Below are 24,429 nucleotides of genomic sequence, written 5' to 3'. Positions count from 1 at the left end.
GCGCATGTACCTTCAACGTCACATTCCAGGTGATGAATATTGAACCGGCCTACACTATGTTGCTGGGGAGGCCATGGATCCATTCTGCGAACGCCGTTCCCTCAACTCTGCACCAGAAGATAAAATACATTATGGACGGCAAAATCATCACTGTAAGAGGAGAAGAAGCCATTTTGGTCACCAAGCCACAATCACTCCCATATGTGGAAGCGGCTGAGGAGTCGTTGGAAAGCTCCTTCCAGGCCCTTGAGTTACAAGAAACCAGAAATGAAGGGGCTATGGCTATGGTAGCCAAGATAATGTCGAGGAGTGGGTATGAAGAAGGCAAAGGCCTAGGCGCCACATTATAGGGAATCGTGGAACCCATACCGGCTATCCAAAGGGTAGGCCGTTGTGGTTTGGGATATGAGGAAGATGCCCTTATGGATGGGCGATTCTGGATGAGGAAAATGCTTCGGGATCAAATATTTGACCAGAAAATGGGAAAAAGGAAGGTAGTCCCGAGAATCGCAGAGATCTTCACTAAACCGGTCATTGAAAATCCGGCAGATGTGGAAGAATCACCTGATGAACCATCCATTGATGTCGTCCACCTGGATTCCTTATATGAGGCTCTGGTCTCGCCAATAGCTGGGGGGCAAGAGCTAGACAACTGGACAGCAGAGGACATCCCTATACTCAATCTCGAATAAAGTACCTTTGGTTATCTACACTTGATCATTTTGTCCATGGTGGCAAGTGTAACTCTGTAAATGGACCTTTTTCTTATGGCATAAATATTAATGAATTAATAGCGCATTTTAAATCCAATTCTCTCTTTCTTTCCTTTTGAATTCCATCCTTATAATATGTTCTATTTTCATTCATTCAGGACCATTCATCAATTAACACCTAATAATTCAATAGACTCAGAAATTCCTCTGGTTAATTTTGAAATCCCCATGACTGCCATTACTTCAAGTGAATCTGAGGAAGATCTTACAGAAGAAAGAGGTGAAAAGGATGAACCTTCCCTAGTGCATTGTGGAGACAAAACACGCACCATAAACTTAGGCACTGAAGAAGTAAAAAGGGAGCTTAAGATAGTGGAGAGTGAAGAATCGGGAGACATGATTAGTTTGCTTAGAGAATTCTTGGACGTATTTTCCTGGAGCTATGATGATATGGTTGGTTTAGACCCCCAGATAGTGACGCACAAAATTCCCCTTATTCCAGGGACAATCCCTGTGAAGCAGAAACTAAGAAGAATGAATCCTGACACACTGCTCAACGTTCGGGATGAAGTCAAGAAACGATGATGATCTTTGGGTTCTGGAAGTAGTCAAATATCCCCAATGGATAGCTAACGTTGTCCCGGTAATGAAGAAGGACGGGAGAGTTAGGGTGTGCATTGATTACAGGGATCTTAATAGAGCAAGCTTGAAGGATGATTTCCCTCTCCCCCACATTGATGTGTTAGTAGACAATGCTGCGGGATTGGGCAGGTGTTCATGCATTGATGGGGCATCTGGGTACAATCAAATCCCAATGGATGAGGAAGACAAAGAGAAAACTGCCTTTATCACTCAATGGGGAGTATTTTGCTATCGGGTCATGCATTTCGGGTTGAAGAATGCCGGTGCTACCTATCAACGCGCTATGGTCACATTATTCCACGATATGATGCATAAAGAAGTAGAGGTGTACGTGGATGATATGATCATCAAATCTAGGGGAGAAGAGAGCCACGTGCAGGTGATGAGGAAAGTATTTGAGAGACTCAGGAAATATCAGTTGAAACTGAACCCTGCCAAATGCATATTCGGAGCTAGGTCAGGGAAATTGTTGGGATTCATAGTGAGCGAGAAGGGAATAGAGGTAGATCCAGACAAGGTTCGAGCTATTCAAGAAATGCCATCCCCAAGAACAGAAAGGAAGGTGCGCAGTTTCCTGGGAAAATTGAACTACATATCAAGGTTTATTTCCAATCTCACTGCTAAGGCCGAGCCTATTTTTAGACTGCTCCGAAAGAACAACACCACTCAATGGGATTCAGTTTGTCAAGAGGCTTTTGAGACAATCAAGCAGTATCTGTCAAACCCACCGTATTGGTTCCACCGTGGCAGGGAGGCCTCTGATCCTGTATATGGCAATCCAACAGAACTCGATGGGATGTGTTTTGGGACAACATGATGATACTGGCCGAAAAGAGAGGGCTATTTATTACCTGAGCAAAAGTTCGGTGATTGCGAGTCGAGGTACTCTTTCCTAGAGAAAACTTTGCTGCGTTAGCACAGACGGCAAATCGCCTCAAACACTACATGTTGAATCACAAGACATGGCTCATCTCCAGGATGGATCCTATCAAATATGTTTTCGAAAGCTCATTCATGCCAGGCAGGATAGCCAAGTGGCAGGTCATACTCTCCCAATATGACATAGTTTATATGACCCGAAAGGCGGTGAAAGGTAGCGTGATCGCCGACCTCCTAGCAGAAAATCCTATCCAGGATTATGAAGCTCTGGATTTTGAGTTCCCTGATGAGCATATTAATGAAGTAGACTGCGAAGAAGAGGGGCCAGCCGATGTATGGGAAATGTATTTTGACGGAGCTGTCAATTTGTCCGGCAATAGAGTTGGAGCCGTATTGATATCCCCGGATGGAAAACACTTTTCGATAGCTGTCAAGTTGAGATTTGACTGCACCAACAACGTCGCGGAATACGAAGCTTGTGTGATGGGTCTACAGGCTGCCATCGAAATGAAAATCAGGAAGTTGGAAGTATACGGAGACTCAGCCCTGATTATTTATCAGGTCAAGGGAGAATGGCAAACTAAGGATCCGAAGCTGATCCCTTATCAGAAATACTTACTGGAGCTGATTAAGAAATTCGAAGAAATCTCTTTCACTCATCTCAGCAGAGACAAGAATCAATTTGCTGATGCCTTAGCTACTCTAGCTGTTATGGCTCAAATCGAAGAAGGGCAGATGACTCAGATATTAAAGATTAAGACAAAGAATGAGCCAGCTTATTGCTTCATGATTGAAGAAGAACCTGATGGTAAACCTTGGTATCATGACATCCTGGTTTACTGCAAAACCAGAGGATTCCCTTCGGGGGCGGGCAAAAACGAAAGGAGGATGATTCGGAGATTAGCATTGGAATACTTCCCCAGTGGAGAAACCCTATACAAGAGGAGCCCCAATGGCGAATTGTTGAGATGTGTGGATGCAAAAGAGGCGAAGAAGATCCTTTTTGAGACTCATGAGGGAAATTGTGCAACCCATGCCAATGGGCACATGATGGCTAAGCAAATCATGCGCCGTGGGTATTTTTGGACTACAATGGAAAATGATTGCATCGAGTATTTCCGAAAGTGCCATAAGTGTCAGATTTATGCAGATCCGATAAATGTGCCACCTCACAAGTTGTTCAACCTTGTCTCACCATGGCCTTTCGCAATGTGGGGCATCGATGTGATTGGTCCCATCAACCCTAAGGCATCCAATGGGCACAGGTTTATCCTAGTAGCAATCGACTATTTTTCTAAATGGGTCGAAGCCACGTCATACGCCCATATTACACAGAACACGTTTCTTAGATTCCTCAGAAACAATATCATCTGCTGGCATGGTCTCCCCAATAAAATCATCACTGACAACGCCAAGAATCTCAATGGTCCAAAGATTCAGAGATTGTGTAATCAATACAAAATCTGACATCTCAATTCCTCCCCATACCGTCCCCAGATGAATGGAGCGGTGGAAGCCGTAAACAAAAATCTCAAGAGGATAATCCGGAAAATGACGGTCACATATAGGGATTGGCATGATATGCTTCCCTATGCTCTTCACGCATACCGGACTTCTATAAGAACCTCAACCGGGGCAACTCCATACTCACTGGTTTACGGGATGGAAGCAGTATTACCTATTGAAGTTGAAATTCCTTCCCTAAGGATTCTGAAGGAATCAGGGATTGATGAGTCAGAATGGATCCAGTCAAGGTTGGATCAGTTAAACTTGCTGGATGAGAAAAGGTTAACAGCAGCATGTCATGGGCAATTATACCAGAGGAGAATGGCTAGGGCATTTGACAAAAGCGTTCGCCCATGCGAATTCCAACCCGGGGACCTGATTCTGAAGAAAGTGCTGTCGAATCAAAATGATCCCCGGGGTAAATGGTCACCAACCTACGAGGGACCCTATGTGGTTAAAAAGGCATTTTCTGGAGGAGCCTTGATCTTGACCCACATGGATGGTGAAGAATTGCCAAGACCTGTGAATGCTGACACCGTCAAGAGATACTATGCCTAAAAAAAAAAAGGGGGGTAGGAGTGAAAACCCGAAAAGGCGCTCCCAACAAAATGTATGAAAGAAGGCGAAAACCCCGAAGGGGCGCTTTCTGTAAAATGAGTGAAGGATGAAAACCCGAAAGGGCGTCCTGAAAGAGCGAGCCTAAAAAAAAAAAAAAGGGGCTAGGGGTGAAAACCCGAAAGGGAGTCCTAAGAACCAAAATGGAGAAATAAGGAATGGGGCATGAAACCGAGGATGGAGAAGAAACTGTCACGACATGAGGCTTCAGAGAACTTGAAATAATGGCAGTTAAGGGATTTCAAAGCCAGCCACAAGGAATATGTGAGATCTATCCTTGTACCCTTTTCCTTTGAAACTCTATCTTTGTTTTTATTAAAGCTATAATAAAGTCATACTTCGTTCCCTATGCTTTTATCTTCCCTTTATACTCACTCTTTAATATTATCTTTCTGCAATCTCGTTATTTAATGCGCTATTAATCTGTTAAAATTTTTTGCCATAAGATTAAGATTTGACAATTGATAACCTCACGTATTTTACTATGAGATTTGCAGGAAATGACCTGGAAGAAAAAGGGGGGGGTAGGAGTGAAAACCCGAAAGGGCGCTCCTAGAAAAATGTGTGAAAGAAGGCGAAAACCCCAAAGGGGCGCTTTCTGTAAAATGAGTGAAGGATGAAAACCCGGAAGGGCGTCCTGAAAAGAGCAAGCAAAAAAAAAAGGAGAAAACTAGAGGTGAAAACCCGGAAAGGCGCTTCTAGTCATATAGACGAAGGGGAAGTGAAAACCCGCAAGGGCGCTTTTCGGGAGAAAGTCAAAAAAACAGAAATGGGGCATTTGAAGAAATGAGGCCATAGGTCAAGTCTTACAACTCGTCCTCCATTCATCATTGGCCTTCGGGATTCTGTTAAGTACACTTCATTGGGGAAGAACTTCTTGTGTCCGGATTAGGCTTGCTTTGTAAGTGCAATTTACATTTCCTGTTATCAACCTCTAGTTCCTTGATCTAAGTTGATTTTAATTTCCTGCAATCTACATTTCCTATTATCAACCTCTGGTTCCTTGATCTAAGTTGATTTTAATTTCCTGCAATTTACATTTCCTGTTATCAACCTCTGGTTACTTGATCTAAGTTGATTTAAATTTCCTGCAATTTACATTTCCTGTTATCAACCTCTGGTTCCTTGATCTAAGTTGATTTTAATTTCCTACAATTTACATTTCCTGTTATCAACCTCTGGTTCCTTGATCTAAGTTGATTTTAATTTCCTGCAATTTACATTTCCTGTTATCAACCTCTGGTTCCTTGATCTAAGTTGATTTTAATTTCCTGCAATTTAAATTTCATGTTATCAACCTCTGGTTCCTTGATCTAAGTTGATTTTAATTTCATGCATTTACATTTCCTGTTATCAACCTCTGGTTCCTTGATCTAAGTTGATTTTAATTTCATGCATTTACATTTCCTGTTATCAACCTCTGGTTCCTTGATCTAAGTTGATTTTAATTTCCTGCAATTTACATTTCCTGTTATCAACCTCTGGGTCCTTGGTCTAAGTTGATTTTAATTTCCTGCAATTTACATTTCCTGTTATCAACCTCTGGTTCCTTGATCTAAGTTGATTTTAATTTCCTGCAATTTACATTTCCTGTTATCAACCTCTGGTTCCTTGATCTAAGTTGATTTTAATTTCCTGCAATTTACATTTCCTGTTATCAACCTCTGGTTCCTTGATCTAAGTTGATTTTAATTTCATGCATTTACATTTCCTGTTATCAACCTCTGGTTCCTTGATCTAAGTTGATTTTAATTTCATGCATTTACATTTCCCGTTATCAACCTCTGGTTCCTTGATCCAAGTTGATTTTAATTTAACTTATGTTGCCGATCTCTAGGTCACTAACTTAGGTATGCTTTAGTTCCCTAACTTCGAACACCTAATCGTCCAAAATATGGGTCTAAATCTTTACATAATTCCTACACGGGAAAATTTTTCCCTTTAATAGAAATTATGTAAAGAGGGGCAGCTGTCGACACCATATTTTGGCCGATCCCCAGAATTAATAAACTTTGAAACCGATCCCCAGTACTAAGTCTCCCTTTGACAGCTAACCACATTTCCGATCTCTCTTTGCTAGATAACCACATTTCCGATCTCTCCTTACAAGGAATTGAATCAATACTAAGTCCTCACATCAGTCAAAGCCTTACCGGTCTATTAAATCACTCACCGATCTCTCAAACCCATTGTCGAATCTCCTGACCAGTCAAGTATATTCCTGATCTCTGTTGACAAATGAAATTGAACTGACACTAGATCTTTGTTACCATTTTTGTTGCCGATCTCCCTTTCAAAAGTTTAAGAATAATCAAAGGTTCCGTTCCGGTTTAATGATGATCCCGATCTTAAATGTTCAAGCCAAATTTCTAATTTTAATCAAGTCCCGTTTAGCGTTGGTTCCCTACCGATCTCATGCTCATTGTGTTTTCCGATCTCTCACACTTAGGTTAATAATCACTTTCAGTTATTTCAACATACTCAGATAATCAAGTGTTTAAATAATTTAAAAATTTTCCGATCACAACCATTCATCGAATAAAAGAGGTATTCCATTTCATTTCATTTCAAAAATTTGTACAAGTTATTCAGCTGGAGGATCACCCCCAGCCTGATCTACATTTTGTCCGTCTCCCCCCTCACCCTCAGCCTCCTCACTCTCCTCGCCTTCATCCTCGGGAGCCAGGTTGGCCATCCAGGAGAAGTCCTCCTCAGGGTAACGCTTCTTGAGCTCAGCCAGGAGATCTCTGTGGGCATTTACATAAGCGTCGGCCACTCCAGTCACCATATCTTCCTCTTTCGCCTTGAGCTCCTCAGCAAGGTGAGCAAGTTGAGCAGCTTCATCGGCCCGGAGCGCTTGCACTTCCTCAAGAGCATGAGCTTGCTCGGCCAGCTTGTCCTCGTAATACTTCGATCGCCCCTCAAGTTGAGATATGTAGTCCCGAGCGGATGATAGTTGGGATTGGAGGGAAGCTGCTTCATGACCTATCCTCTCGACCTCTTTACCCAGCCGATGCGCCTTCTCCCGGATCATGTGCTGATTCACCAAACACTCAACGTTCAAGCTCATAGATCTGGTCAAGATATCATCAAGGCTATCCGGAGACAGCCTATCCCGATCTTCTCGAAGGCAGATAGAGGCGCCAAAGACCTTGGCGAAACCAGGATTCTCCTGAACCGTGCGATTTTTCTCCAGTGAATGGACCAAGACCTGGGCACCGCGAGAAAGGGGCCTCACCTGTTGTTGGGAAGGACCCCCTTCCGCGCCCGGAACAACTGGAGGAGGCGGAGGCGGCTCTTCCCTCCGAGGAGGAGATCGGATCACTTCCACCTCGGAGATCGGCGGTCCCGAAGGTTGAGACAAGCCTTCTCATAGTTCCCCGGGCTCGTGACGAGGTGTCTGCATCTCCTCGGCCCGCTTCATCTCCCGTACCTTCCGGAAGATCTCCCTCTTTCGCTTCCGGCTCTCCTTGGAGGCTTCGCCGCTTGCCATACCTGCACAAAGAAGAGGTCAGTGAGATCGCTAAGGTCCTGAGATCTGAAATGTAGAAAATACCGATGCCGAGGTCAGAGAGCTGAAGCCCGCGATCTTTGCCGGTGATCAATTCCATACTCCAATGTTGCAGCTCGGCAGTCACCGCATCCAGGCAAGAGAACTTCTCTCTGCTCGCCTGCTCTTTCAAATCCATCACCATTGTGCCCTCTTCCCTATTCAGGGCAAGGTGCCTCGGAATTAATGGACCCTGGTGCAGCCAACTGCGTGGGAAACCCTCAAAACCGTTTGGGATTTTGCTTCTCAGGATAAAAAAGTGGTTCTTCCAATTCTTAAAGGACGACGGCAGATCGGTAAAAAGCCCACAGTGGGGTTTCGCCTGGAAAAACCAATACTCGTCGTCCTTTCGACGAGTTAACCTATGAAGGTCGGCGAACACCTTGGCAGTAGGACTAATTCCCTTAGCTCGGCACAGGCCACGGAAGGCCACAAGGATTCGCCATGAGTTCGGGTGAACTTGGACGATGCATACTTGGTGAAATTTCAGAACTTCTTTGAAGAAGTCATCTAAAGGGAACCGCAGCCCGGCTTTTAACTGCTCTTTGTACACCATGATCATGTCATTCCCCTCAAAGAAGTGATCGGCTCGAAGATCGCCGTGACACTTAATGAGTTCGAATAAGTCAGGGTGAATGTTGTATTCTTGGCTGAACGACTGTAGGTCGGTTTCTTTAAGAATGGACGATAGCTCGTCCATGGGGAGGTTTTCTCTCCCTGAAGAATGTGTTCGTTTCGAAGATGTCGCCTGCCCCTAAATTGGGGCGGAGGCCCTAACAGGTTCAATCCGAACGCTCGGTCCGACCACCTCTACCTCATCGGATGACCACGAGACCTGAACGGAAGGGGGGCTTGCCGCTCTCTGACCCTCGGCACTGCTCATTTTCAAAGGAAATAAAGAATTTAAACTAAAAGAAAGATCAAAGCCCTTACCGGAGTCTGATCGGCATCGGAAGAACTTGAGAAAATGAGAGAATTTTGAAGTTGTGAGCGAGAGACTGAAAATGACATACGGGAGCAATTGGCTAACCCCACCCCTATTTATACTCGTCCGAGCATTTAATGCTCACGATGTTCCAGGCACTGCATCGGTTAGCGGGACTCGCCAGCTGTTCTGACACATCTCACGAATATTCCAAAATTCCATTAGGAGGGACCGGATAGTTAGGGATTGGCTAATTAAAAACGATGTTTGGAAGTATGGATCGGATAAAGACTTCGATTGGGAACGGTCGGACAAACACTTCAGAGATCGGAAGCAACAATAATAAAATGATAACTGTCAAAATAAATTTTATTTCCAAAAGCCAGATTACATCATTTGGGCGATCCCAAGAGATCGGATTACATTTCCAAAAGTCAGATTACATCATTTGGGCGATTTCAAGAGATCGGATTACATTTAAGGACCTGACTACATCAAAAGCCGATCTCTAGCGATCAGCGGAACATCCCATCTAAAGGACCTATGTCAAAGCCCAGGCTGTGACTGATCCAAAGGATGTGTTCGACCAGAAGACCGGCCGACGACATCGGATAGATGTACAGCTTAGATGGCGGTGACAACGACTCTCATGAGAATGAGAGAGATCGTCACCGGTATTACCGCTCGGAACCGAGCCGCTGTCGGAACACCCAGTGTGGAGGAAAGTCGCTGTTGGAACACCCAATGCGGTGAGAAGCCGAATAAACTTGGAAGGGCAACCACCAAGGGTCGGCGGAACATTAGCAGTTTTCTCGGCCAAAATCGGTTCACCGGTTATACCGATCGAACAGCTCGAGATCGGCACGATCAAGGTCCTCGACCCAGATCGGTTAATTAGTCCAGTTCTCTCACCATCATCAGATAAGGTCATCATAATTCCTCGATCACTGGGATCGTAAATTTTCAGTCGGGGAATAAAGAGGTCCATCGGAAAAGGATCAAAAGCCACAATCGTGGCCGGAACTTCTGCCAGAGCAGCTAGAACTGGAAAGTAACAAGGAAGAGAGGAAAATCGAATGAGGAAAGTCTCTTCCATTAGGGGTATATATAGGGGAAAATCGAGCATTTATTGCTAAGCAGAAAACGAAGCGGATGCTTCAGGAATCGAGGGGAATTAATACTTTGTTCGGATCGGGCCTGATTGAGGGAAATATTGGAATAATAGAGATCGGAAGAGGGGAGACCGGTATGAAAGATCGGAGAAGGATCATGTTAAGAAGATCGAAAAGGAAGAGAGAGCAGAAAACAAAAAGAATAAGGCGCCTACCGCCGTCGCCATGATCAGAGCCGAGGTAGTTAAAGCGTTGCAGGTAAAATCTCAACCGCACGCCCCAGAATCGCCCGCATTCGCGGTGCGAATATGTCATGACAGCGCTATACCTCCCAATCTCCACCGTTGATCCAACTTGTAAGGACGAGCCCAGGGCCCTTGGATCAAAGAAGAAGACGACAAAACTAGCGCCTTTCACTCCTAGCCCTTGGATCGCCCCGGACAAGAGAATTTGGGACCGTCAGATTAGAGGAGGAAAAAGACAAATATTCTGAAGTGGATCTCGGCCGTCTATTCTGATTCTCTTTAATTCTTGAGCTTAGGATTATGTCCTTTGAAATCTTGACCCTCCATCTCCCTCAAGGTAGATCCTGGCCCTTCAAGGGGAACACCCGGTCCCTATAAATACCTGCATGAAAAACTGTTTAAAGGACGGAAAAAAAAGGAGGATGTTACTATAGCGGAAGAACTCTGAAATTTAATTCAGATCGTTACTCTGCTTTCATAAGAAGAACTTTTGGAACCAGTTTTCTGAAGTGTTTCCTTAAAAGATTTTGAACACTGAAACTCTCCATTTTCAACTCGTTCATTATCCTGTAGCGTTCACATTTTTCAATTCCTTATTATCTTTATTTTCACTTCCATCGCCCATGCTCAATCTCATTTAAACTCGGGTATAATTCTGACTCGATTGCATTTAGTGAAGCACTCTTTGTTCCAAGGCGAACCTCAGTCTCCCGACTATCAACTTGCAATCTTATTGCGTTTTGTGATTCTCGGTTAGTTCACTAGAATCGACTCCTTACAGGTCAGTATTCATATTGCCATTTTATTAAGTTTAGTTCTTGTTTTACGCATTTCCATTCTTCTTTCTTTACGTATGTTATTTTCTTTAAGTTCATATCACGCTAGAAAGATACAGAGAAAGGTTGTGCTCTAGTTTATTTCTGTGTCGATACCTTTGTTAATCTTTATTATTTCTTAGCGTAAGTCATCTAGTTCCAAGCGATACATAAGTGGTTGGATGAGATGTGGGTAACGGCAACTTAAGAGTCCTTTTGAAATAATGAAAGGTCTGAACAATAAGCCTGGAAAGTGGTAAAGCTGAGTCACTAGAATGACTCAGTAGGTCATAGGGCAAGACGTCATAAGACAGAGTAAAACCAAACCCTGGATAACTAAATGGAATAGATCGGCTACCAAAAATGCTGGTGAGGCGACCATATAGGAAGGTCGGAGGATTCGGTTTGGCATCCCCTACCCAGTCCTAAGGTACCAATAAGTTAAAGAAGTCTTGCGCAGACCCCCTGACACCTTTGAACGTCAGAACCCTTAGCCTTAGGCCCTCTCGATAGGTAAAATTTAGAGAGATCGAAAAAATCCTTATCCGACTACCATTTAATTAAAAGAGGTCGGAGGAGGGTTCTTATCCGATTCTCAATCTAAGATTTTAACAAATATTTTAAAGGAGATCGGAGGAGAGTTCTTATCCGGTTCTCAAGCTTAAAAATTTTAATAATTATTAAAAGAGATCGGAGGAGGGTTCTTATCCGGTTCTCAAGCTTAAAAAATTTTAATAAATATTAAAAGAGATCGGAGGAGAGTTCTCATCCGATTCTCAATCCAAAAATTTTAAATGAATATTAAAAGAAATCGGAGGAGAGTTCTTATCCGGTTCTCAACCTAAAATTTAAATGAATATTAAAGGAGATCGGAGGAGAGTTCTTATCCGGTTCTCAATCTAAAATTTAAATAAATATTTAAAAGAGATCGGAAGAGAGTTCTCATCCAATTTCAAAAATTGGATTCTAATAAAATAGCCCTTCAAACAAAACTAACATACAACAGTAACTCACTAAGGTTGTCTCATTTACTTATGTATCTGGGTAATCCGAATTAGTGAAAAATCAAATATTCCTTTTGTCAAAAGGATTAACATTTCCATTCAAGTCCTCCTAACTAATTTATAAAGTGTGCGAAGTTAAATCTACTTACCCTAATTAAGGGACGAGGTGGGGTGCCTAACACCTTCCCCACCTGTTTACGGACCCCGAACTTAGAATCTCTGTTTTGAAGTGGTTTTATTTCAATTTATCTTCACAAATGGTTTTCTTTAGTTTCCCTCAAAACTAAAGTGGCGACTCCTCATTCTTTTCCACTTCGTTGAGGGTTATTCGTGGGAATTCGACAGTTGTCCGGGTCTGTGAATTTCCGGCCAGACAGACCGGCTATCGAAAAAGTCTCCAAATTGGATCGAGGTTTTGGCTACCCCACTATTGTCAAATGTCCCGAGTGCGTCCCCGAAGTCGGAATCGGCATAGGTAAACCTGAACTTTACTTTTTCGTAATTTTCTAGTGCTTAAATGAGATTAAAAATCCGTAAAATATTCGTGGTAGCTCAGAAAATTATAATTCTTTTTGCAATAGCCTAGTAATATTGCTAAAGACCGTGGGGCAAAGTTTTAGAATTTTTAGAGCTTATTTGGGAAGTTTTTGCAAAAATGATTAATTATAAGGACTAAACTGTAAATTTACATATTGTAATTGAGGACTGTTTGGATAGGCCCAGGAGGGGCTGTGTGATGTGATTGAGTTGTGAGTATATAATTTGTGAATATAGAAGTGCGTTTTGAGCCCTTTTGCAGGTTGGGTAGGTCCTAGGTTTAGGGGAGACTCTGTCGGATTTTCGGCACAACCTAGGACGTATTTGGTCTTTTCTTAGTTTGTATTGAGTCAAATTTATTAAATGATTGTAATAAAATTGTCAGGTGAGTCGGGACAGCCTTCTTCCTCTACCCAGCCTCCACAGTGACCGCTGTCAAGTCTGTGAGTAAAATATTAATTTTAATTGTAATTTCACTATTATTATATATTTAAGCATGCCCATGTATCACTTATATGTATGTATCTAAGTAGTTAAACTCTAGGCACGTTTTATGCTGCATTCATAACTGTTAAAGTGCCATAAATATTGTTATGGTAATTTGGAGCAGTGTGCGTGCATTGGTGTGCGTGTGATGTGGTATTGACTATGGATAGGATGGGTAGACACGGCTTGAGATCTTCGCTGGGACTCGGTCCTTCGGGGTAGACACGGCTTGAGTTCTTCGCTGGGACCCCGATTTGGTTATTAAGTGGAAGTCCGAGCTGAGTTCTTCGCTGGCACAGGTTGGATTTAAGAGAGCTGTATAGGGGATCAGCTCCCATATATTATGATTGATATTATTGGGTGTGTGAGTGCTCCAAATTACCTTTTTGCTATTATGATGTGAAATTATTGCTGATGTTGCATTTCACTCTACAAGGTGCATTAGCTTTAGATAGTTATAGAAATTATGGTTAAAATTGATATTTTTACTCTCTGAGTCGAACGCTCACTCCTGTTCAATATTTTTTTCCAGGCCACAGGAGGATATTTTTTGAGGTTAACCTGCTTTTCTCCCTCACAGGTCGTTTATTAATTTTTGTATAAACCTGTTAACTCTTAGAATTTTCACATGTGTTAGAAATATTTATTTGAATTGAGTCTGTAATATATATTGTTATTTTGGACCTGTAAATTTATTATTTTATGCATGTTGATGGACTGGATGAGGGAGCTGAGCTCCCATTTATTTTTATGTTGTATGAGTATGTGGAGGATGAGATGAGCTCCCCAATTGATTATATAATGTGTTTACAGGTAGGGTGAGTCAAAAACTCCTCGTTAAAATGTCCATTTTATGGCCGGACTTTGTCCGGTTGAATTTTTGAAATTGGGCCCAAATGGGCCTTAGTGTTGGGTTAAGGAATTATTAGGCTTACTGCGGGCCTCGGGGGCTTTAGGCTGGCTCAGGTCCTAGTGCCGGTCCGGCCCATAGGTTGGGTCGTGACAATATAAATTGCTAAATTTCATTAATTAATGGTCATTAGGTTCAAATTAAGGTTAAAATTAAACTAAATAACTTAAAAATTAAGTCTAATTTAAAAAATAAGCAAAATAGAGCGGTTCGGTTAGATTCGATTTTTCATTTATTTCGATTCGGTTCGGTTCTAAAATATTTTGATAATTTAATTCGATTCGGTTCGATTTGAACCAAATACTCACCTGTATTACTTACACTCAGAATGTATACACCCAACTAATTTACATATGCCACATTATATAAAATTATGTGGGAATCTATTTAAATTTATGAGTTTTTTTTTTCATAAAAATAATGTGGGCATATATTCATCACCAACAATAGCAAATATTAAAATTGAGATTTGACCATCTTAAAATTTTCCAAAAATTTTATTTAATTATAGAAAAATATAAACGAAATTTAACAATTGTAGTCACTTTCATCATTTTCTAAAATTTGAGAAGGATGTTTTTAAAGGTAAAATATGAATTTTAATATAATACAACGTTGGATTGAAAGGAGTTCTTTTTCGTAAAAAATTAAAATAAAATAAAATATTTACAAGTTTTAAAACCTCAAATTTGATAACTTATTTTTCATTATTTTACTTTTAATTACTTTCCTTATCCTACTTTAAAAAAACTTCTTACACTCTGCTCAAACATAATGATTTAATTTTTAGGATGAAGTTGCGGTATATGCTCAACCCATACAATACCATCACCATTAATAAACACCATTATCATCAGCTGCACCTTACTTTTGCCATTAGCAACACCATGAAAACATTACTATTATTGGCACTACCATCATCACCCATTGCTATTGTATGACGCCATCATTAGAAGCACAAATGCATCCCTATGATCACCATCATGCACTCATTGCCTTCATGCATCACCACCATCGCATAACATAAATATTTTTTTCTTTTTTTTTTTTTATGCTGTAAATACACTACTGCAATGTGCCTCCTGTAGCCTACAGGACCAAGGATGTGAAGATCTTCCCTAGGCATTCAAAATAGCAGTAGTTTTGATTTTCCATATAAAAGAAAGTTTACGTCGCTAAGCTAATAAAAAAATCATTTTTTAAATCAAATGTGAACCACACCGGATACTGGCATGCAACCAGTGGATCAAGCTTGAGAGTAGGGTAATTGACTTAGGGCCTGATTGGATTAACTGTTGAATACAACTGATAGCTGTTAGCTGATAGCTGTTACTGTTAGCTGATAGCTTATAACTGATAGCTGATGATAACTGTTTTATATTAAGTGTTTGGTAAAATTATATTTAACTGTTGCTGTTAATATGTAAAATGACTAATAAGAGTATATATCATATAATTTATTTTATTATTTAAATAAATATAAAATTATAAATTTATTACATTATATTATTTATTTTATTATTAAATTAAATATATAATTATTAAATTAATATATTATATTATTTAAATAAATATATAATTATTAATTTTTTATATTATATTATTTATTTTATTATTGAAATAAGAAAATAATTATTTTTTTAAGATAATTAAATAATTTTAAAAATATAGATAAAATAATAAAATAATTATTATTATTAATAAAAAAATTTGTAATTAATTTTATGTTTTTAGATATAAATAAATATTTTATATTTTATGTTATTAATAAAAAATATTTTAACAAAGTTGAAATACATTAATTAAAATATTAAAATTATAAATAAAAAATTAAAATTATTAATAATATTAATTTTCAAGTTAAATAAAAAAAGATAATATAGTCAAAATAAAACCAGATCAGCTATCAGCTGATGAAAAACAGCTCTAAAAATAGAGCTGATACAAACTGCAGCTGATGGGTATCATATCAGTTACTCATCAGCTATCAGCTCTATTTTTTTAAGCTTGCCAAACACCATAATTTACCTGTTTGGGTGTTTATCAGCTATCAGCTGAACCCAACAGGTAAACCAAACACTCCCTTAATCTTAATAGATAAATTTGAATTTAAAATTTAATACTCGTAACAAGTTTGAAATGAATTGAATTTTACATATTATATATCTGTCATTTAAATTTATTATTTAATTAAATATAAAATATATATTTTTTATAATAATATTTATAAATTTTTATATTTTTTATTTTATATAAAATAAAATTAAAATACTTTATAAAATTATTAATTTTTTAAAATATAAATTATTAATAAAAATTATTTTTTATATAAATTATTAATTAAAATATATAAAATTAAATAAATTTAAATATTTACTAAATAATAATAATCAAATTTAAATAAATTTAAATAATTAAAAATAAATTTTAATTAAATTTAAAATAAATTTAAATTTAAATAAAATAATTTTTATAAATATTTTATTCGCTGTCTGTCCTACTCAAGACAACGTATGGTATTACAATAGATATCAAGTTCCATTAACATGCGTCATGAGTGACATCATAGGATCACAACATGCGTCATGAATGACTTCACAAGATTATAACTTAGTCCCGAGGGTCACAAAGTGGGTATACAAGTGGCCATGCACATGCATACACACAAATATTATAAGGCTTAAGCATATAATTAATTGCACTGAACATAATTTAAGCACAAGGCGTATCTTAGTTTATGCCAAGTTGCAACTCTCTGCAATATAATAAATAGGATTCCTCTGTGGTGATCGATGGCTCAATTCTTCCCAACTTTTGAATTTGTGTTAGTCTTTTACAACTCACCATCCACAGAGCACTGAGAAGGAAAGAAAAAGAAAAGAAAAGAATGCAAAAGGAGAGACTTTTGATCAGTGGATGAAGGGGCCAATCCCCTTTTGCCTCAATTGGAAAAGGAATATGTGGGGAATGATACCATAGATGGAAAACCTCTCTTCTCCAAACATTCATTTTTGTGGGAACTTCAATTGGGTCAAAGTTCCCAGGGTTTTGGGATATTTTATACAATATGGCCGTAAGGAACTGCAGAAGTCATTATGTACCAGCACTAATATCCATTAACCAACACTAAGGAAGCAGAATATTTAACCAATAAGGACTAAAGGTATGAAAGCTCATCTAGCTTATCAAGCATTAGCTTAGTGTCACAAGAACTCAATGTCAATTTTTATGTTGGCCTTGTCTTTTTGCCCCTTAATTTGTCCCTTCAAAATTGCCTCTTCACAAAATGATATAAAGGATCTGCTTCAGATAAACAAAAATTAAGGTTCTCCGATGATTTAATCTGATCAGCAATTGCATTTATGCGCAAAATAGACATATCCAAAGAAAGAAACAGTATCAAACTTACATGAACTTAGAGTAGTTATACTACTAAATTCTGTCCTATACCTATAAGTAAAGGAATGTACAAGAAATTTTATCTTAAGTTTCCACTTATCTAAAGTCTACCAGCCTTCCGTCTATTGCATCAATGAAGTTAGTTTACACATATGATGTTTGGCATGTATCATAGCTTCAACTAGCTCCTTTGACCCTGCGACAACATTGAATTTATTATCACTTCCCAAGAAAGATTTACATATATCAGCAAATAAAAATTGACAAAGCTCCAGGCAAGTCATTGTTATTTCCCATATTGTATGAGATTTATCTTATCTGTATTACCACCAAGTGACATCGGCCATAGATTTGGAGCACCAGCCATGAATAAGCATCTTTCTATCCAATATTTTTCAATAATTTTTTGAAGAAAAGTATATTCCATATTTGGTCATTTTAAGAAAAATGGACAATTTCCAGCATAAAAGATTTAGAAAGAGATTTCAGTTGGTTATTTACACACCTTGTTCCTTCATGGCCCATATGTGGTAAGGAAACTGGAAAATTCCTCAATTTCATGCTTCACTTGCACAGAATTCCTTTGTTGCTCCACCCTGTGAAGATGTGAAGACAATTGAAGCAAATCCACAGTAGATTCATTTTCAGCAGAAACGCAATATTTGGCATTCAAAAAGTCTGACTCTTGAAGAAAACTATCTGGTTCAACATGAAGGTCAGCTGAATAACCAGCACAAGAAACCGTGAAGGATCCCATATGGTTTGCTTTAATGGGATTCATTCCAGATGAATGTAATACATTTGGCACGTACTTCTCCGAAGATTCTACTCCCAAAAGTTTGTCAGAAACACCCCTGGCTTGACTGATGAAGGGCCTAGCCATTAAAATTCCTGCCGAATGGCCCAAGTCCTGTGATTCGGCTGACAGAAGAGAGAGAGCACAACTGGAATGAGACAACCCAGATAACTCATGAAGAGCTGATGTAGTATTAAAAACAGTTAAGTCTTCAGTTGCAGATGGAGAAATTCCAGATGTGTTTTGGATCCCATTGGCATGTAGATGGAGAAAAGACTTTGGGAGTAACTGCCCATTTGTACAGTAATTTGATTTCTCTTCCAATTTAGCAGGCCTGCAGCAGTTGGTCTGTTCATATCTCTCTTGATAAAGAATACCACCAGGAAGTATGTTTGGGAAAAGAAAAGATGCTCTCTTCGGCAAGGAAGTACCCAAAATTTTGGTTCCTGTCAAATTCATGTGTTAGGTAATATATTGAAAAATATGTTCAACAATGCAAACTGAAAATCCCGTAAACATAATGACTCATTGTTTTCAGCATAGGATTACTCAACTCCATAATCACAAAAAAGTCCCATAGATGCATAAGCAGGATTCTAGTCCAATACCCAGAAAAGCAATTCTATTAGCCTATAAAAGAATCAGAGAAAGGCAAATGCAGCTTCATCCCTATATTTATCTTTGAAATTTCAAATTGTTTCAAATTAAATTTTAACTTGTTGGAAATTTTTTTAAATTGTTAACTCAAATTACTAATCACTTAACTGTCAATGAGTTACTAGTCAACCAGTTATTGAAGTTGGATGCCAGATAGAAACACCATTCAAACCTAAGAACAGTGTCGCAGAATCCAGGTTCACACAATGCCACTTGCAACAAAAAAACACCAATGAAAAGAAAGGAAGATTTAGATATTATATAATTTCCATCCAGGTCTATTAATGTCACTTATTGCAAGTCTTGAGTCTAAAGAGCAATGTAGAGTTGGGGGAAAAAGAAAGCAAGAACTCAAACACAGAATAAAAGATATACAGGTACGCAGAGGAAGAAATAATTACAAGATCTCTAGACATCAGATTAGATCATTTATTAAGACTATCTAAGGGGAAGGAAAAAGGTCAGTAACCTAAAATAAATGCACTGTCAAGACAAGAACAATATGACAAAATGCAAATTAACAAATTCCAATGTTACAGGATAAAATTAATATAGCAATTAGACCATAGTTCTCTTTCCTGGGAAGCAGGGGGGGCTTGTATCTATTCATTCAGCTGCTATATAAAATTGAGTTCCTTTATCTAAGCAGATTAAGAGATTGAACTGTTCATACCTTGGTATGGCTGCAGCAACTTATGGGGTCTACCAGAGAGAGAACCAAACTGAGGTTTCCTTCTGCGTTCGTTGTGGCCTGCTAGGCGCTTACGACAACTACGTTTACCATCATCGAATTCATCCAGCAAATGAAACCTGATTAATTGAATCACAAGAATGAACTTACTAAAAAGAATGGGAGCACAGGGCTTTGGCGAATAGAAATAGGATACATGATTCATTAAGCAAAAGTATTTAAAAAAAAAAAAAAAAAAAAAAACAATTAGGCACATTCTTTCCTGCCAAATTAAATCTGCCTACATGGACTGAAAAACCTAAGGATCTGCAGTTCTGTATGACTAAACATAATTTCTCATCCAACATTCAGTTCTATTCCATTTTGCTTCAACATTTTTTCCCAATTAAACCAAAAAACCAACAGTTACATATTCACAGTTTCATACAGAATCTTTAAAGTAATTTCACCATCACCGTTATAAGCCATCTAGCATTCAAAGTGCGGATAAATATAGTTTTAAAATACTAAGCACGGAGATAAGTATCAATGAATCATGATTGGAGGAGAAAAAAAAAATTGCAGCAGCCAACCTGCTGCACTGCTGACAAAACCTTTGCTCAACGCCATTAACTATAACTTTAGGAGTCTTTGAGTGTACTTCACAAACTTTATGCCTCTTGTGGTAATCCTTTAAGGAGCTGAGATCCTTGTGACAACCATATACCTGGCAAAAGGGAGTCTGAGAGCGTGAACTCATTGTTCGAGTTTTCTTTGCCTGAAAAGTTGGGCTTGCTGAAGATACCACCGATCTCTCTTCCAAAAACTTGCTATTTTGTGCTTCTTTGCCATCAGCCAACCTCCCTAGCTTTAAATCAATTAGTGATGAATCCTGACTATTAGATTCCATGAGAGAATTTGAACGATTCGACCCAGATTCCAACGATGAATTTGAAGCAATTATATGACTGGGAGAAGAAAATTCTATTTTACTAGAATCGATACCGGCTTCACCGCCACCAAGTATCCCCATACCCGTGTTACTACCATTAAATGGCTTTCTGGGCATTTCAGAGAAACCCAAATCTATAAACTCCATGTTCTCAACAGAATCCCCATCCCATCCGGTGAATGCTTTTCTACTTCTCCCAAATGAATCAACTGATAAATCTATTTCATCTGAGAACAGAAGGCCTTTACCTTCAGCAGAGTAGCGCCAAGATTCCATCAGCAGAGAACAAGAATTGCAGACAGTATGCAGAAAGTGCAAAAGCCTAACAAAATTCACAAATAGAAAGCCTTACCACTTGTAGCCAAAAGCCAAATTCACTTCTAATTTTTTGATAGTCAAAGAATAGCAAATGCTGTGTGTAAAAAAAGCAATAATACAAACAACATGTAGGCAGTAACATCAAGAATTACAATACAATAACAAGTGTTCAAACAGTTGATAATAACCCAACTCGATTCAGAGACAAAACTGATGGATGGACAAAAACTGAAGAGACCCCTTTAGAGTCAACATGCCTTATAAGTATATTACAGTAATGATGAGACTGATAACAAAATAACACCACAAACAGTGATGAAAAAGAAGAAAACACCGCTCTGTTTGTTGGCCGAGAAATTTCGAAGAAGAAAAACAGAATAATAGAATGCTTATTTCTTTTATTCTTTTGTAAAAAACTATCATCTCAGCCAACTTTGATTATATGGGTTTGCTTTCTTTTCTGTGTCTTTTTTTTTTTTTTTTAATTTCTCCTGCTGTACAGCAGGATCTAAGGGAGAAGAAAATACAGAACTTTGAATTTCTACCTATTTCACTTTCCTCTACTTTTCTGGGCAACCAAAAAGAGGAGACGACATGAAGCAGAATCAAAATCCACAATACTCTGAATAAATGTTTAATCCACAGTCTAAAACAAAACTATATAACAAAAAAGCACAAAATATCAAATCCCAATAAATAGACTAGAAAAAGGACCAGAAAAGTTCCACTTATGCTTTCAAAAGACATGTAAAAACAAAGAAGCAGACACCCAAACAAAAATCAAGGGCTTGACAACGAAGTCACCAAGTTTGGATGCTAAGAAATTGCACGACAAGAAATGGGTTGCAGCGGGTTCTAAGATTTTCCTTCCTCGGTAAAACAAACGCACACACAAAGAAGAAGAACCCAGAAAACAAGAAAAACAGAACTATACAGTAGCTCTGATGTTGCTTACCAGAGAGGGGAAAAAAAAACAGAGAAAAAGAGAGACCGGTAAAATTGTTCAGGTAAGTGGAGAAGGAAAGAAGGTCGAAGAAGAAAAAACAGAAACAGTGGCGTGAGTCAAAATGATTTCCACTAGAGAGTCTAAAATGGATGAAAGTCTCAAAAGCATGTCCAGGTCTTTTGTAGCTTTTGAGAGGGACTGTGTTTCCCATTTTGTCCATCCCCTTTACATTTATTCCCCATTCCCTGACAAGAGCAAAGCAAGCAAGCAAGCACCCACTGCTACTCTCGGCTACTCCCACTGCCAAATTGCTATTATTATTGTTGGTTTTCCTGGTTTTTTAATTTTTTTATTAATGATTTGCAAACTAGTGTCCTTCTCTTCTTGCTTCCGATCTTCTTTATTTCTATTTCTTGCTTCTGTGCCTGATATGATCACTTCTGATACGCCTCATGTGCTGCTGCTTCTTCTGCTGTTACTGTTTTTCCCACCCTCTTTTGTTTTTTTTTTTTGGTGCACTTTCCCACCCTTTTTTAATATAGGAAATAAAGATATGATTTTTTAGTTAAACTTTTTTTTTTTATTTTGACATATGCTCTGTTTATTTTGTGAAAAAAAAATATTATTACCTTATATTTTTTATTTTTTTTATTTTTACATTTGGATATCAAGATATAGGATAATATATTTATATTTAATTTAATTATTTATTGAGTCAGTGTATAAGTTAATAATTTGGGCAAATAGAGGTTAAAAGTGCATTTTATGTCACACATCTGTAACATTGAATTAAGGAATTAAGAATTTTGGCACTCAGTATGGGATTACTGTGTTGACTAAGTTTTGAATATCACAGCTGATAATATGCTAAGAAATATTATTTTAAGGGAGCATTTCACTTACTTATAAAAATAAAATTATAAGTTAATTTGAAATTATAAATATTTAAAATTTTAAATAGTTATATATTTAGTTAAAGTATTTATAAATTACTAATAAGTAGTTAATGTGTTTAGTAAAAAAATAACTTATAAGCACATTCATTATTAAAATGATTAAAAAATATATTAAATAAAATTTATGATAAAATTTTAAAAAATAAATAGTTATAATATAATAAAATATTTGATCAAATTAATTTATAAGTACTAAAATAAAAAAAATTAGGTTTATACAATTTATTTTTTTAATTTATAAATTTAAAATTTATTATAAACAAATAAATTAATTTATTTTTAAAATTTATTAGTTGATTTGATGACCTTAGAAGTTAAAATAAGTATTTACAAATAGAATTTTCAAATTTACCTTATTTTTTATATGTTTGCAATTACAAAATATTTTATTGCATTGTTTTACATTGAGTGGACTTTTTGTCTACCTCACCTTAATAAGAGTAATTGTTTGATCACTATATCACTATAAGTGTGTGTGTATATGTATATAAGCCATCATCATTATTGATTCAATTTAAATCATTTACCTCTTGAATTAATGATATGTATCCATCGTATTTCACTATATATAGTTCAGGTATCAGATGAGAGTATACGTACGAATACAAATAAGTAGCCTGAATAGAAGCCACTCAAACATATTAATGACTAAGCTCACTTTAAAAAATGATAAACTTATTGTCATCGATCGAAAGACTCGTTAATCTCACATGTTGTCTTGTTAGTAATCGAACAAGATAAACCGGCTACAACTACTAACTTACATGCCATTTAATTTGATAAAGATGTGTATCTGAGTAACACATATTTTGAATATTCAATATTGCTACTCACAAGATAAGACAGTTGATTAGTTCAGCCTTTAAATTAACTGCATACAGCCATTAGTACGCCAAAAGTCTATTACATGAATGTTACCCTAACCTATATCTGTCAAACTCATAGTAATTGCCAATTTAGACTTATTAGAGTTATAATTACCCTACAAGAAGATATACCCTGGTTCTTGATAGAAGTATAGCTGAATAGAGCAAACTCACTTGGCATAGACATCTCTCATATCATGTTTTTAATTTCTCAACGAAATTGGAATTGTCAAAATAGATAAGACAATTGATAATTATATCATTTTGGATAACACGTTGATTTTTCTTTCTGTTAATATGATATTATAGACCATTTAATAATTCTCCAATATGTCCATTTAATATTTTTATAGAAAATATTTTTTATAAAATTTTAAATTTTTAATAATTACATATATATTTAGCTCATACATTTTTTATTTAAATATAATATATAAAGATTTACATAAAAAATAAAGGATATTAATAATAGCATAAAAAAGTTAAAAATATATATTTTTAAAATATTGCATTGCTCTATATATTAGATTCAAAAAGTATAAAATGAGATTTTCCTTTTCATTGTGAAAAAAGCACTATATATTTTTTAATATTTTAAAAATATAATAAATGTATAATTGTTATTTATATAATTAAATTAATAGTTTATATTAAATTAAAATTATAATTCAATATTTAAATGTTTATTTTATAATTTAAAAGATTAAAAATTTAAAACTTAACGGCTTTTATTTCATAATTTTATTTATAGGAAATCTTAAATTTATTAAAAAAATTAAATTTAATAATAAATAAAATTATAAATAAATTAGTAATTAAAAAAATTAAGATAAGTTTTTATTCAATCATTAAAATATGTTTTATATTATATTAAATAAGATTTGAATCATTAATAAAAGCATATAACAAATTTTGTTAGTATTTAAAAAA

General features: G+C 37.1%; 1 protein-coding gene across 2 annotated transcripts; it reads right to left on the bottom strand.

Annotated features, from left to right (window-relative positions):
- Window positions 1–17,273: 17,273 nt before the first annotated feature.
- Window positions 17,274–22,085, bottom strand: LOC110655353 (squamosa promoter-binding-like protein 6). 2 transcript variants are annotated; one of them, XM_058137048.1, is made up of 5 exons: window positions 21,687–22,085; window positions 20,055–20,735; window positions 19,465–19,601; window positions 17,844–18,580; window positions 17,274–17,534 (listed from the first exon to the last, which is right to left on the bottom strand). In XM_058137048.1, exons 2-4 carry the CDS (start codon window positions 20,687–20,689, stop codon window positions 17,853–17,855), a joined length of 1,500 nt encoding a protein of 499 aa, XP_057993031.1. In that variant the 5' UTR covers window positions 20,690–20,735; window positions 21,687–22,085; the 3' UTR covers window positions 17,274–17,534; window positions 17,844–17,852. The 2 variants fall into 2 exon arrangements, with proteins under 2 accessions (XP_057993031.1, XP_057993029.1); XM_058137046.1 differs by having other exon boundaries at window positions 20,055–22,085.
- Between the last annotated feature and the right edge of the window lie 2,344 nt (window positions 22,086–24,429).

Source organism: Hevea brasiliensis, chromosome 2, assembly GCF_030052815.1.
Source record: "Hevea brasiliensis isolate MT/VB/25A 57/8 chromosome 2, ASM3005281v1, whole genome shotgun sequence".
NCBI classification, from domain to species: domain Eukaryota; kingdom Viridiplantae; phylum Streptophyta; class Magnoliopsida; order Malpighiales; family Euphorbiaceae; genus Hevea; species Hevea brasiliensis.
Note: the sequence above shows the minus strand (reverse complement) of the source record. Positions and strands in the feature narration are given on the sequence as shown.